The sequence below is a fragment of the Sinocyclocheilus anshuiensis genome, unplaced genomic scaffold, assembly GCF_001515605.1.
Source record: "Sinocyclocheilus anshuiensis isolate Anshui unplaced genomic scaffold, SAMN03320099.WGS_v1.1 scaffold587, whole genome shotgun sequence".
Taxonomy (NCBI): domain Eukaryota; kingdom Metazoa; phylum Chordata; class Actinopteri; order Cypriniformes; family Cyprinidae; genus Sinocyclocheilus; species Sinocyclocheilus anshuiensis.
In genome coordinates, this window is record NW_015552579.1 from 595,254 (window position 1) to 606,453 (window position 11,200).

Here is an 11,200-nt window from a genome sequence, read left to right on the forward strand (position 1 = left end):
GAGAGAGAGAGAGAGAGAGAGAGAGAGAGAGAGAGAGAGAGAGAGAGAGAGAGATGAGCATTCCACCTGAGGCCCCTGCGTTATTGACCAGGATATGTAATTCCTTCTCTTCCTCCAAGATCCGTGCTGCAAACTTCCGCACAGAGTCGAGCGACGCAGATGTACGTTCTGGTTCCCAGTACTTTCTCTGATTTCTTGTAGCGCTGCAGTCCCACGAGCCTCACTCCGGCACGCCAGGATCACCCGCACCCCACGACGAGCAAAGTCCAGGGCAATGAACTTCCCAATACCTAAAATATAACAACAAAAGGTGAATGACACAGTAGTATTCGGGAATAAGAAAGTGAGTAATTATGATTTAACAGAATTATGTATGACTTTATGCAACACAATAGCACATGTCAAAACTGTTTAAGATATAAAAATATATCGTATCTTTTATCATCATCATATCAAACTTAAATTAAGCTCCTACCACAGTCCACAGGAAAGAAAAATCACAATAACAAAAGAGATGTCAATATAACCTTCACTGAATTTCTCCAAGACTGTATATTATTTGAGCAATTCTATACAGAATCATTTTATAATAATTGTATGCTCATTTATATTGGTTTCATTATATTTATATATTCTCTATTCTGTTTCTCTATTTGAACTTTTAAAAATTCTCCCAGGAATCATCTGAGCCAAATTACCTAAACATTCAACCACTGAGTTTTTGAACACCATGACCTAAACCAGTCACTCCAAACGCAAGAAATGTGAAGCATCTGGAACAGATTGGCACGAGCCTGCAGCTAGTTTAACAAGTTTTAGCAAGACAGCTGTTCCACAACTCTGCATAAAAATGAAAACAAACAAGTTTAGGTTTTATATGCAAGAAACATGACTTGAATTTTTTCCGTCACAATATTTGTAGTTTCATGGATACTCTGTGTCATTCGTCTTCTGCGTAAAAGGGTCTTCCGCAATTCTTCTACTCAGGTAGGCGTTTGTGTGCTCACCACCATACATTAAAATATAATTCATTTTCATTTTTAATGGTAAAAGTTTGATTCTCACCCGTGTTAGCTCCAGTCACAATCGCAGTTTTCCCTTTTAATTTAACGGGACAAGCGCGCGGGTTCCACGATGCTTTCCGCTGCGCGCGTACAATTATGGCCAGGATCGCCGCTGAAACCGTCCATAATGGATGGGAATATATGTCACTCCACTGCCAGTTCATAATCAAGTCTGCGTGCCTCTGTTAAAATCCTCGGTTTATTTAAAAGAGACGCTGTGCCGAGCATAATCCGAGTGACCCTGGCACGACTGCGCCCTATGCGTGCGCACAGGGCAAAGACTGTAAACGCATAACTCAAGACACTCAAGACTATCTATTCCCGTCATTCACTGATAGTAAACACTGACTTCTCTGCGGGTGTGGGGTTATATGAATGTATCTCTGAAGAGAACTTAAAAGTTTCGATGGCATTTTATTTTCCTCTTATTAATGCATAATAATGTAGCGTTACAGTTTTTTAAAAATGCTTACAGTTTTTGAAACTATGCCTCCATTTCTCAAAACTCTACAATCTCTGAAGAGAACGTAAAAGTTTCGATGGCATTTTATTTTCCTCTTACTCTTCCTCTGTATAATGCATAATAATGTAGTGTTACAGTTTTTTAAAAATGCTTACAGTTTTTGAAACTATGCCTCCATTTCTCAAAACTCTACACACAAAACCAGAAAACACACACACAACATGCTAAACGTCACACATATTTTGCAAAAGCAAACTCTTCTTTCAAAACTATTTGGCAGAATGTGATACAATTGTGTAAAGAAGCAATCTGATTGTGAACTAGTGCAGTCTTTCAACATACAGTTTGTCAGGGAAATCATGAGGTCAAGTTGCCTGAGGTGATTTGTTGTACCTCAGATTTCATTTTCTGCTGTGTTCAGCATTCGTCTGAGCAAACAGCATAGCAATTCCTAGGAAAAAAGGATAAAACGGGCTTATACGGGACATCCCTTGGAATATTATATGGACACATATTACTCCATGAACCGCTCTATGGATATGCTGCAGGTCAAGGATGTTCAGGAAGCTGTGGAGAAAAGTATTTCTCCCCTTTCACACAATGTAGAAACTTCCGATTTCCCTGAATGAAATAAACAAAGCAAAGATATGAAGCTGATATCATTGTTGCTTTTCTCCACAGCAGGTTCTAGTCCTGGCACAGACATAAACAGACACTTACAATAGTGTATTTTTGATCCTTAAATGCATAATTCCCCCCAAAATGAAAATGTTGTCATAATTTACTTACCCTCAAGTTGTTCCAAACTATATGAAGATGAAGTGAGTAATTTCTGTGCCAGTAGTAAAAGGAAATGCAAAAACATGTTTATTTTTTTTTCCAAACACGTTTTCCAGTAGTTTCACAATTAGGGGAAGAAATACTTTTCTCCACACCTGAAGGGGTTAAAAACGTCAAATACTAAAACTTATTTTAATTTTTAGCTTTATTTCAACAAAAATGTTTTTAGTTAATGATACTAACCCTGTTTCTGTGTCATTGCAGCCCCTAAATGCAAAATAAAATCAGTAGTCTACTTAATGTCCATGTATTTATTTATTTCATAAGTATGAAATAAGCTTTGCACCAGGGTTTATTTTCATGTAATGGCTGCACATCATCTATGAATTATGTAGTTTCTCTGACAAACTGTGTTTGAATTCCAGGTGTTTGGCCTTGGCTCTGTTGCACAGGTGGTCACAGGAAATGGTTTTTTGGAGATTATTTCAGCATAAATGTAGGCTTTGGGCTGGGAGTGCTGTGCACGTTGGTGGAAAAGTGTCAGGTGAGACCCTCTTGACCCCAAACACCAGAGGTCACTTCAATTGCCATTTTCCATAATGACAAATAATCATGCAGTATGTTTTACTCAATTTTTACTCAAATTGAGTTTGGGGTGTGCGATACAGTGGTAAGTGTTGTTGTAATGATGTGCGATCTGACATTATCAAGTAAGCTATATGACCAAATCACACACACAGAGTGCACGCACGCTGATTTATTAGTCTATTAAAACTCAAAATTCCAGGCATTCTAAATTGTAGACTGCAAAAATGCTTCTGTATGCTTTTTATATGTATATAATTTAATATACGTTAGTTAACTTAATTTATATCACACAAAGAGTACCGTTTTTCTGCAGATATCAGCATGAACATATTTAATAATCATTTTATACAAGTTCAGTAAAGCAATAAGTGACTTACATTTTAGACATAATATTGCTTGTTTTTGCTCAATTTTGCTAACGAAAATAGTTCCAAACAAAGATCTTTTTTTAGATTTAAAAAAAAATATTTTACTGAACCAAAATGCATCTCCAAAATCTCACCTAAAATCTCACCCTCTAAGTCATCATCGAAGTCAAGATCAGCTAAAGTAGGTGCATTGGGGAGAGAATATGCATTCGACTGAATCAGGGGGCGTAACTGAGCAACACTGCTGATCATCATGCAACCCACTGGAACCACTTCATCTGTTAGACACAAAGCATAGAAATTCACCTAAAAAATAAAGCATGCATTACAGCATTTTTAGAAATAAAGCTTAACCACAACATTGAATCAACACTGATCAGATTTGAAAAAGCAGCATAACAGGGGCACATTTAAGGCATCGTTACAGTTGATCCAAACTATAATGGGTTTAAGGCATGTTTCAGGGTGCTCACTTTCCAGCTTGGTGTTCCATAGAAATCTCTTAGATCTTCTGGCAAAGCGCAGTTGTTTTTCTGGAAAACACAGGAAAAACACACCTGATGTAAACATACCCACATTAAAGCTCTGCTTTGAGAATATTCTCTGTTCCACTGAAATAACTCCATACTTGCTCCCAAGACAGAAGGCATCGCTTTTCTGCAGGGGGTTTCTCTACAAATTGTACAACCAGCACACCCGGGAGGTTCTCTGCCAAACACATGAATGCAATGCACATATATTTATAAGCATTTAATCAATCATTAAATAAGAAATGAATCTCTAGCCTAACGGTAATTGACCTGGTTTGCATTAGTGCTAAAACAGCAACCCTAATTAAAGGGGTCATATGATGCTTTTTTAAAGATCATTATTTCATATTAATCCACCCTAAACTGCTTTGTTGGTTTTAGATGGTCTCCCAGTCTGGCCAAGCTGGTCATCAGCTGGCCTCCCATCCTGACCACCTAAAACGTACCTAAAACCAAACCAACCAGGTGTAGTGCCGAAATTTGCAGCCTGCCAGATTATGCACCCCCTAGTATTGGTAGGTTTAGGAGTAGGTGTGGGGGGGGGGGTAGGATCCAACCAGGTGTAGTGCCGAAATTTGCAGCCTGCCAGATTATGCACCCCCTAGTATTGGTAGGTTTAGGAGTAGGTGTGGGGGAGGGGTTAGGATTAGGGGTGGGGTTGGGATTAGGCAATCAATTAGCGACTTCAATGAGGGGGTGCATAATCTGGCAGGGGTGCAGAATTCGGGACAACACCGGGAGACCATGCAACCTATTGTGATGCTGTTTTATCATTATTTATATTAAACATTGTCCCCTCACCCAAACCCCGAGTAATACCGAGGGTGAGTCTATCTACAAACCCCTTGTATGTCTTGTCATCTTTTACCTCCTCCATTCCAAAATAACACAAAAACCATCTAATCTATATACTTCAATGTCATTGATTCGCTTGCTGCATAGACACACCGACGGATGCTGAGGTTATCAAGCACGCGGAGCCAAAACACTGTGGTTCTCCGCTCCTATTGGCTGAGAAAATTACAGATAAATGATTTGACCAATAGTATCCTAGATAGGCGGGTGCAGCATGTGAATGTTATCCAGTCACACTAACCAGAGATGAAAAAGAGGAGGAGCTCTCGCGCGTAATCTGGAAGTGGCGGTTGTTTCAGTATGGCGTCTGTTGCTGAGGGCGCAAATGGCGATGGATTTTACTGGATTCATGACAGTATCCTAACATTTTTTTCGTATGTTTGTTCGATGAGTCAGTTTAAATGAGTTATATTATTATAATTTAGCAAGCATAAAGGTCAACCGTGGTCCGTGGTCAGTGTTTATGAGAGAAGGGAGGCTAATAATTTATTAGCGGATTTTCATTGACAGTTTAACCGAACTCTAGTTTTAGACTAAAATCTAAAACATGACAACTGCAGCTTTATGTACTAAAACTTTTAGTACATAAAGCTGCAGTTGTCGTGTCTATACATTTACTATACTGAATTTGATTTATGTTATTAGAAAGAAACAGACTGCAGTGAATTGTAACCGCTTTGTAACGTAAGTTACAAGTATACATCTCTGAAATGTAGAACAATATGCTACACTACAATGCATTACAGCAGCATCACATAACTGCATTTTACCACGTTGATTGGAGTACTACTGTATTAATGCTGCAGTCTTATTCTCTTTAATATGTGTAGACTGTTAGCTGATAGACTCTGTGATGGTAGACTGCTGTTTCTGCTGTGTTTTCTTTAACTTGCATAGAATCAGATGAAGAGCAGCAGCCCATGGTTTTTGTTACAGGTGAGTCTTGGATTTATGTCAGTTTTAATGTTTTGGACTGATACTGTCAAATACTAAAATATCATTACTTGTTCATCATTCTGACAACTCGTGTTTGATATTTGAAAACTGTCACTCCCATTCTCTCTTAGGGATGAGCAAGAATGCTGTTCTGAAGGTTGGGTCTGCAAATAATACAGAGGGAAAGATAAAAATGAGAGCTAGCGGCATGGATAAAAGTAGGAAAAAAACTGGATTGTATTCGGCAATGCAAAGTGCTGAGATGGTGGTGGGTAAAGCTTCAGATCAGAAGCTGCCTTCTGTTGTAGCCAAATCCAAGATCACTACACCTGCACCAGAACCAGACCTGCCTCCTCTCACTTCAGCTCAGGTGAGCGTTGAAAAATGAATATTTACAGTGTATGTGAGGTGAAGTGCCTCAATTGTCTGCAGGGATGCAAACCTGCCACTTTTTGCTGATTATCGCCGTTTTGAATCTGCGTGATCCACCAACAAGCTTTCCAAGTTTGTAATGAGAATTATTTATAAATCTGTTGTCAACAGTGATTTTCCATTTTTTTTTTTTTCATTTTCTAATTATTACTATTATTTTTTTTATCATCATTATCATTATTCTATGGTCATATTGAATGGGTTCCATAAAAACAACCGTGTGAATGTGGCCTGACAGCTGAAGTAGAGAGAGATACTTTTTAAATCTTCATGCTAAATGGAATGAAAATTCACATTTTAAAGCTGACATTTAAAAACAAATCTTCCTCTCTACAGTGGTTGCATCTTTGTCACCTTTTTTATACCCCTAATTAATTTGCATCCTTGTGTCTGTAATTAATTCAACTCTAATCATTTAACATACACTACAGTAGGGCTGCACGATAAATCGCATGCGATATTTAACGCGCATCTTGTCAGAAAGCCAATTACCGCTGATTACAGAACCGGCTTTACTGATAAGATGCGCGTTAAATATCGCATGCGATTTATCGTGCAAGCCAAAAGTAAGCCATCATTGAAGGATCTCTGCCCAGAGGACAAGCGTCGGATTGCCAATCTCATCCAGGAGCTGGCCAGGTAAAGCCTTCTCATTATAGTGATCTGATACTTTTTAGACTGAATGAATGATTACAGTAGCCTTCAAGCCAATGTGATTTTCTGTGCATAGTGATACAGCTGCGTATCTGATCTGTTTTGTTTGTGTTTCTTTTCAGAGTTAGTGAAGAAAAAGAGGAATCTGTACAGAAACTCAGGGATGAACAGGAGACGTTTGAGAAAAAAATCCAACATCTAGAGCAACAAAACCAACTCATCATACAAGAGAGAGAAAGTATCCTTCTTTTTGCAGTAAGAATGTTCTGGTTGAGTTTAAATGATGCCATCAATTGCACCAAATTAAAATTTATTACATTTTAATGGCAAACCCTTGGGAAGTCAGTGGGAAATCCCCCCCACCCCCCCCCACCCCATTTTTTTTCTGTTAATGGCAGTAATTATTTATATATTAAACATATATTAGCTGTTATCCTTCCTGGAGATGTTAATTCAGAATCGTACATAACTTATTCATTATGTGAACTTTTCAAATTATTTGATTAATGCATTACTGTTCGAAAGTTTGGTATCTAATATTTTTTCGAAAGAAGCCTCTTATGCTCACCAAGGCTGCATTTATTTGATTAAAAATACAGTAAAAACAGTAATATTGTGAAACGTTATTAGAATTTAAAATAGCCATTTTCTATTTTAATATTTTTTTTTAAATGTAATTTATTCATTTGATAGCAAAGCTGAATTTTAATCAGCCATTACTCCAATCACATGATCCTTCAGAAATCATACTTACATAATTATACTGATTTGTTGCTTGAGAAATATTTCATATTATTTGCAGTGTTGAAAACATTTGTGCTGCTTAACATTTTTGTGAAAACCGTGATACATTTTTTCAGGATGTTTTGATCAATAGAAAATTCAAAAGAACAACATTTATTTGAAATAGAAATCTGTTATAAATGGCTTTGCTGTCACTTTTGATCAATTTAATCCATCCTCGCTGGATAGAAGTATTAATTCCTTTAATAAAAAATTACTGATGCCAAATATCTGAATGGTAGTGCAATTCACAATACGTTGACTCAGACTGTTGTGTATATTAGACTGACAGGGGGCAGTGTTGTCTAAGCAGTGGATCTGTGTTCAGCCTAGTCGTGACTGTTATAGGAGCAATATAACCACAGGACGTAATTGAGATGCTTTTCGAATTACACTTGCACTTGAAGGGGTGAGGATTCACTTTCTTTGGCGTTATGTGTCATATTGGATGACACTAATATTGAATCTTTTCATTGAAGATGAAGTAGGCTTTATTTGCAGCAAGATTGTGTGAAATGTGTGAAACAGACAAACGACAAAGAGCATTCACATTGTGTTACGTTTAATATTTACTCTTTTAGATGCCAGGTTTTGAGCTCAGGGATCAGACCCGTCCTTGGTTTGGGTTGAACTGCTTTTAATTTTCATTTGAAATTGAAAGAGCTGGCACCAATCACATGACCACTGGGATCGGCGTGGGTTACTTCTCGTGCCAACCTGTCATCCGGCTGGCACATCACAAACTTCGCACAGTTCGGATGCTCCCTTTTTTCCTTGAGGTTCTGCCAGCTTTGGTTATCTTGCTCTGGTCAAAAGACATGGCGAACCATCAGTTTCACCCAACACTGTGAAATATGAAGAGCAATATTCAAGAAGACTTGATCTAAAGACAAAATTTAGAAGACTGCTAAATTGCAGATTTGGCAGGCGAGCTCAGAAATTAGGCGGGCTAAACTCAATTAAATGCACTTTGGCTCCACGGCCTGGCATTTCCACTAAAATTCAAAACTCCATTAAAAAGAGATTGTAGTGCAAGACAAACTCTATGAAAGCCCCCATTTATCGTGCAGCCATACACTACAGTCAAAAGTTAATTCTTTATTATTGCTAATTTTCACATGTTAAATAATACATTTATCAACTTTATGAAACTATGATGCCAAATGGAAGTATGAAAATTATGTAGTGAGTAGTGACCAAAATATGTTTAATAAATTCAGAAATATCTTTTATGTGACCTATAATTGAATGTATGTTGGACACTTTTCTTTAATATCCACTCCAGCATCCACTTAAAAATAGTAAATTAAAATAAATGTAGGAATTCAATTCATATTCTGTTTGCTATATTTGTCTGCATTTTATGTCTGGCAGGCTTAGATCAAAAGTTTTTTGAGCTCCTGAGAAACATGCAAGTGTGTCTGAATTATTGACTGGTACTATATTATGAATATATTATTCATCACAATGATTATCTTCCGATTTTTGTTTTCTCCATGATTTCAGTGACAGTGCTTTTAATTAGGATGGTTTCAGTTTGCTTTTCTTTAGATTTTAGACATTTTGTGCATACTAATCTTTGGGAATCTAATCTTTTTTTTAGTGTTTTGTGCCATGAGTATTGCATTTTTTTAGAATGACATGTCAGGTTAAAAGTTGACACCCATGTTTTTGTAAATGTCCCCTTAAGAAATACATCCAATCAGGGCATTGTGAACCTGAAACCAGCTTAATAATTCAGAGCTTCAATAAGACAGATTGGTCAACTAATCAATTTCGACTATGTGTTGTTTTGCACATACTCTGCAAAACTGTTAATATTTGCATAATTATGTCTTTGTCAAACATCACCTTGCATGAACTAATATTTCCTTCAGAAAATGCAAATCTAATTCTCTTTGGCAGTCATAAATTCACAAGGTTATTTTTTAGGATGTACTAAGAATCTAACCAGGTTTGTTCATTTGAGTTGTACAGAAATTTGTGTTCTATAGATGTGTGGAAATAAAATTTAAAAGTGTCTGTTTTGGACTGTAGACTCTCTTCAGCACTGCTCAAGCCAGAAGTAAGCCATCATTGAAGGATCTCTGCCCAGAGGACAAGCGTCGGATTGCAAATCTCATCCAGGAGCTGGCCAGGTAAAGTCCTCTCATTATAGTGATCTGATACTTTTTAGACTGAATTAGGGCTGCACGATTAATTCAAGCCAATGTGATTTTCTGTGCATAGTGATACAGCTGTGTATCTGATCTGTTTTGTTTGTGTTTCTTTTCAGAGTTAGTGAAGAAAAAGATGAGTCAGCCCCCTGCGGAGACAGGATGGTCTCTAAAGGTATCAGAGAGATGCTGGCCCATGGAGCTGTTCTTAAAGGTTAAGGGGGACGGAAAAAGACAAACTGAGTTATGAGGGTCTGTGTAGAATAATTGCACGCATCGTCTCCATCTCATCTGCCAGGATTGCGATTATCAAGAGGAAATATCTCCGTAGGAGGGGGAAAAAAATTATAAGTTACATTCTGTGCGTAGGAAGAATTTGAAGCTCGTGTACGGAATGAAATTAGAATTTTCTCAAGCCTGTCTTTGGCATTCTACACCACGTCTCTGAGCGGTAGATTCTATTACAGAGAAACTCACAATCTTTGTTCTTCACGAGGAATTTACATCAAGACGCATGGAAGACACAAAGGAGAAGTTGAATGCATTCATCAATATCATTAATCTTATTGAAGTTTGCGTGGTCACTTTTCCGAATGTTGCGGATGGATCAGAGGAGCACAAGTCCTTTTGTAATAGTTTGTTTGACTAGTTCCGAGTCCATGCATCCCAGTGGGATGATCTTAGGTGGGGTTTAAACTCTCACAGAAATTCCACTTAATCACAAACTCACTGCTCGCATATTTTTTATGACCAATTAGTTTTGTAGACACTAATAATTGGAAGTAATAAACCACATGCTCGCAGCAAATGAAGTCTCACGATATATAAATAATCAAATCATCAGTGGCTTGGTGAGTAATTTTCGCTGTTATTTAAATCGAAGAGTGCGGTTGTGTGAACTGTCCTCCTATTGATTTACATCTCAACCTACACATGCAGACCATCCGGCCGAGAAGCCCCGTAAAATATTCTCCTCGGCACAATTTTGTTGTACCTCGAGGTGGATTTCATTATTTTATTTCTGCACCAGCTGACAGGGGAGTGAATCATGTTGACAGCGGCTGTCTGAAATATCGAATGCAAACTCTGATTTTGTGTATTTTTGGACAGGGGGTGGAGACACACCATGCCTGCAGCTTTCTTTTCTCCTGATGTAGGCCCTCGGAATGAGCTCTGATTGGCCGGCAGCCAACAGAGGTGCCTGCGCTGCGGGAAGCGGGAGATAGTGATCTGATACTTTTTAGACTGAATGAATGATTACAGTAGCCTTCAAGCCAATGTGATTTTCTGTGCATAGTGATACAGCTGTGTATCTGATCTGTTTTGTTTGTGTTTCTTTTCAGAGTTAGTGAAGAAAAAGAGGAATCTGTACAGAAACTCAGGGATGAACAGGAGACGTTTGAGAAAAAAATCCAACATCTAGAGCAACAAAACCAACTCATCATACAAGAGAGAGAAAGTATCCTTCTTTTTGCAGTAAGAATGTTCTGGTTGAGTTTAAATGATGCCATCAATTGCACCAAATTAAAATTTATTACATTTTAATGGCAAACCCTTGGGAAGTCAGTGGGAAATCCCCTCCCCCACCAGC

At 37.9% G+C, this 11,200-nt stretch overlaps 1 protein-coding gene and 1 pseudogene across 1 annotated transcript in view; one reads left to right on the forward strand and one right to left on the reverse strand.

Annotated features, from left to right (window-relative positions):
* Positions 1-1,368, reverse strand: part of LOC107665223 (retinol dehydrogenase 12-like) — a 6,301-nt pseudogene extending 4,933 nt beyond the window's left edge.
* Positions 1,369-4,901: 3,533 nt separating this feature from the next.
* Positions 4,902-11,200, forward strand: part of LOC107665221 (protein hinderin-like) — a 28,805-nt gene continuing 22,506 nt past the window's right edge. Inside the window, exons 1-5 of the mRNA XM_016456004.1 lie at positions 4,902-5,003; positions 5,546-5,584; positions 5,716-5,954; positions 9,491-9,591; positions 10,953-11,068. Coding sequence (XP_016311490.1) covers positions 4,949-5,003; positions 5,546-5,584; positions 5,716-5,954; positions 9,491-9,591; positions 10,953-11,068 — 550 coding nt within the window. The 5' untranslated portion in view covers positions 4,902-4,948. The remainder of the gene's footprint in view (positions 5,004-5,545; positions 5,585-5,715; positions 5,955-9,490; positions 9,592-10,952; positions 11,069-11,200) is intronic.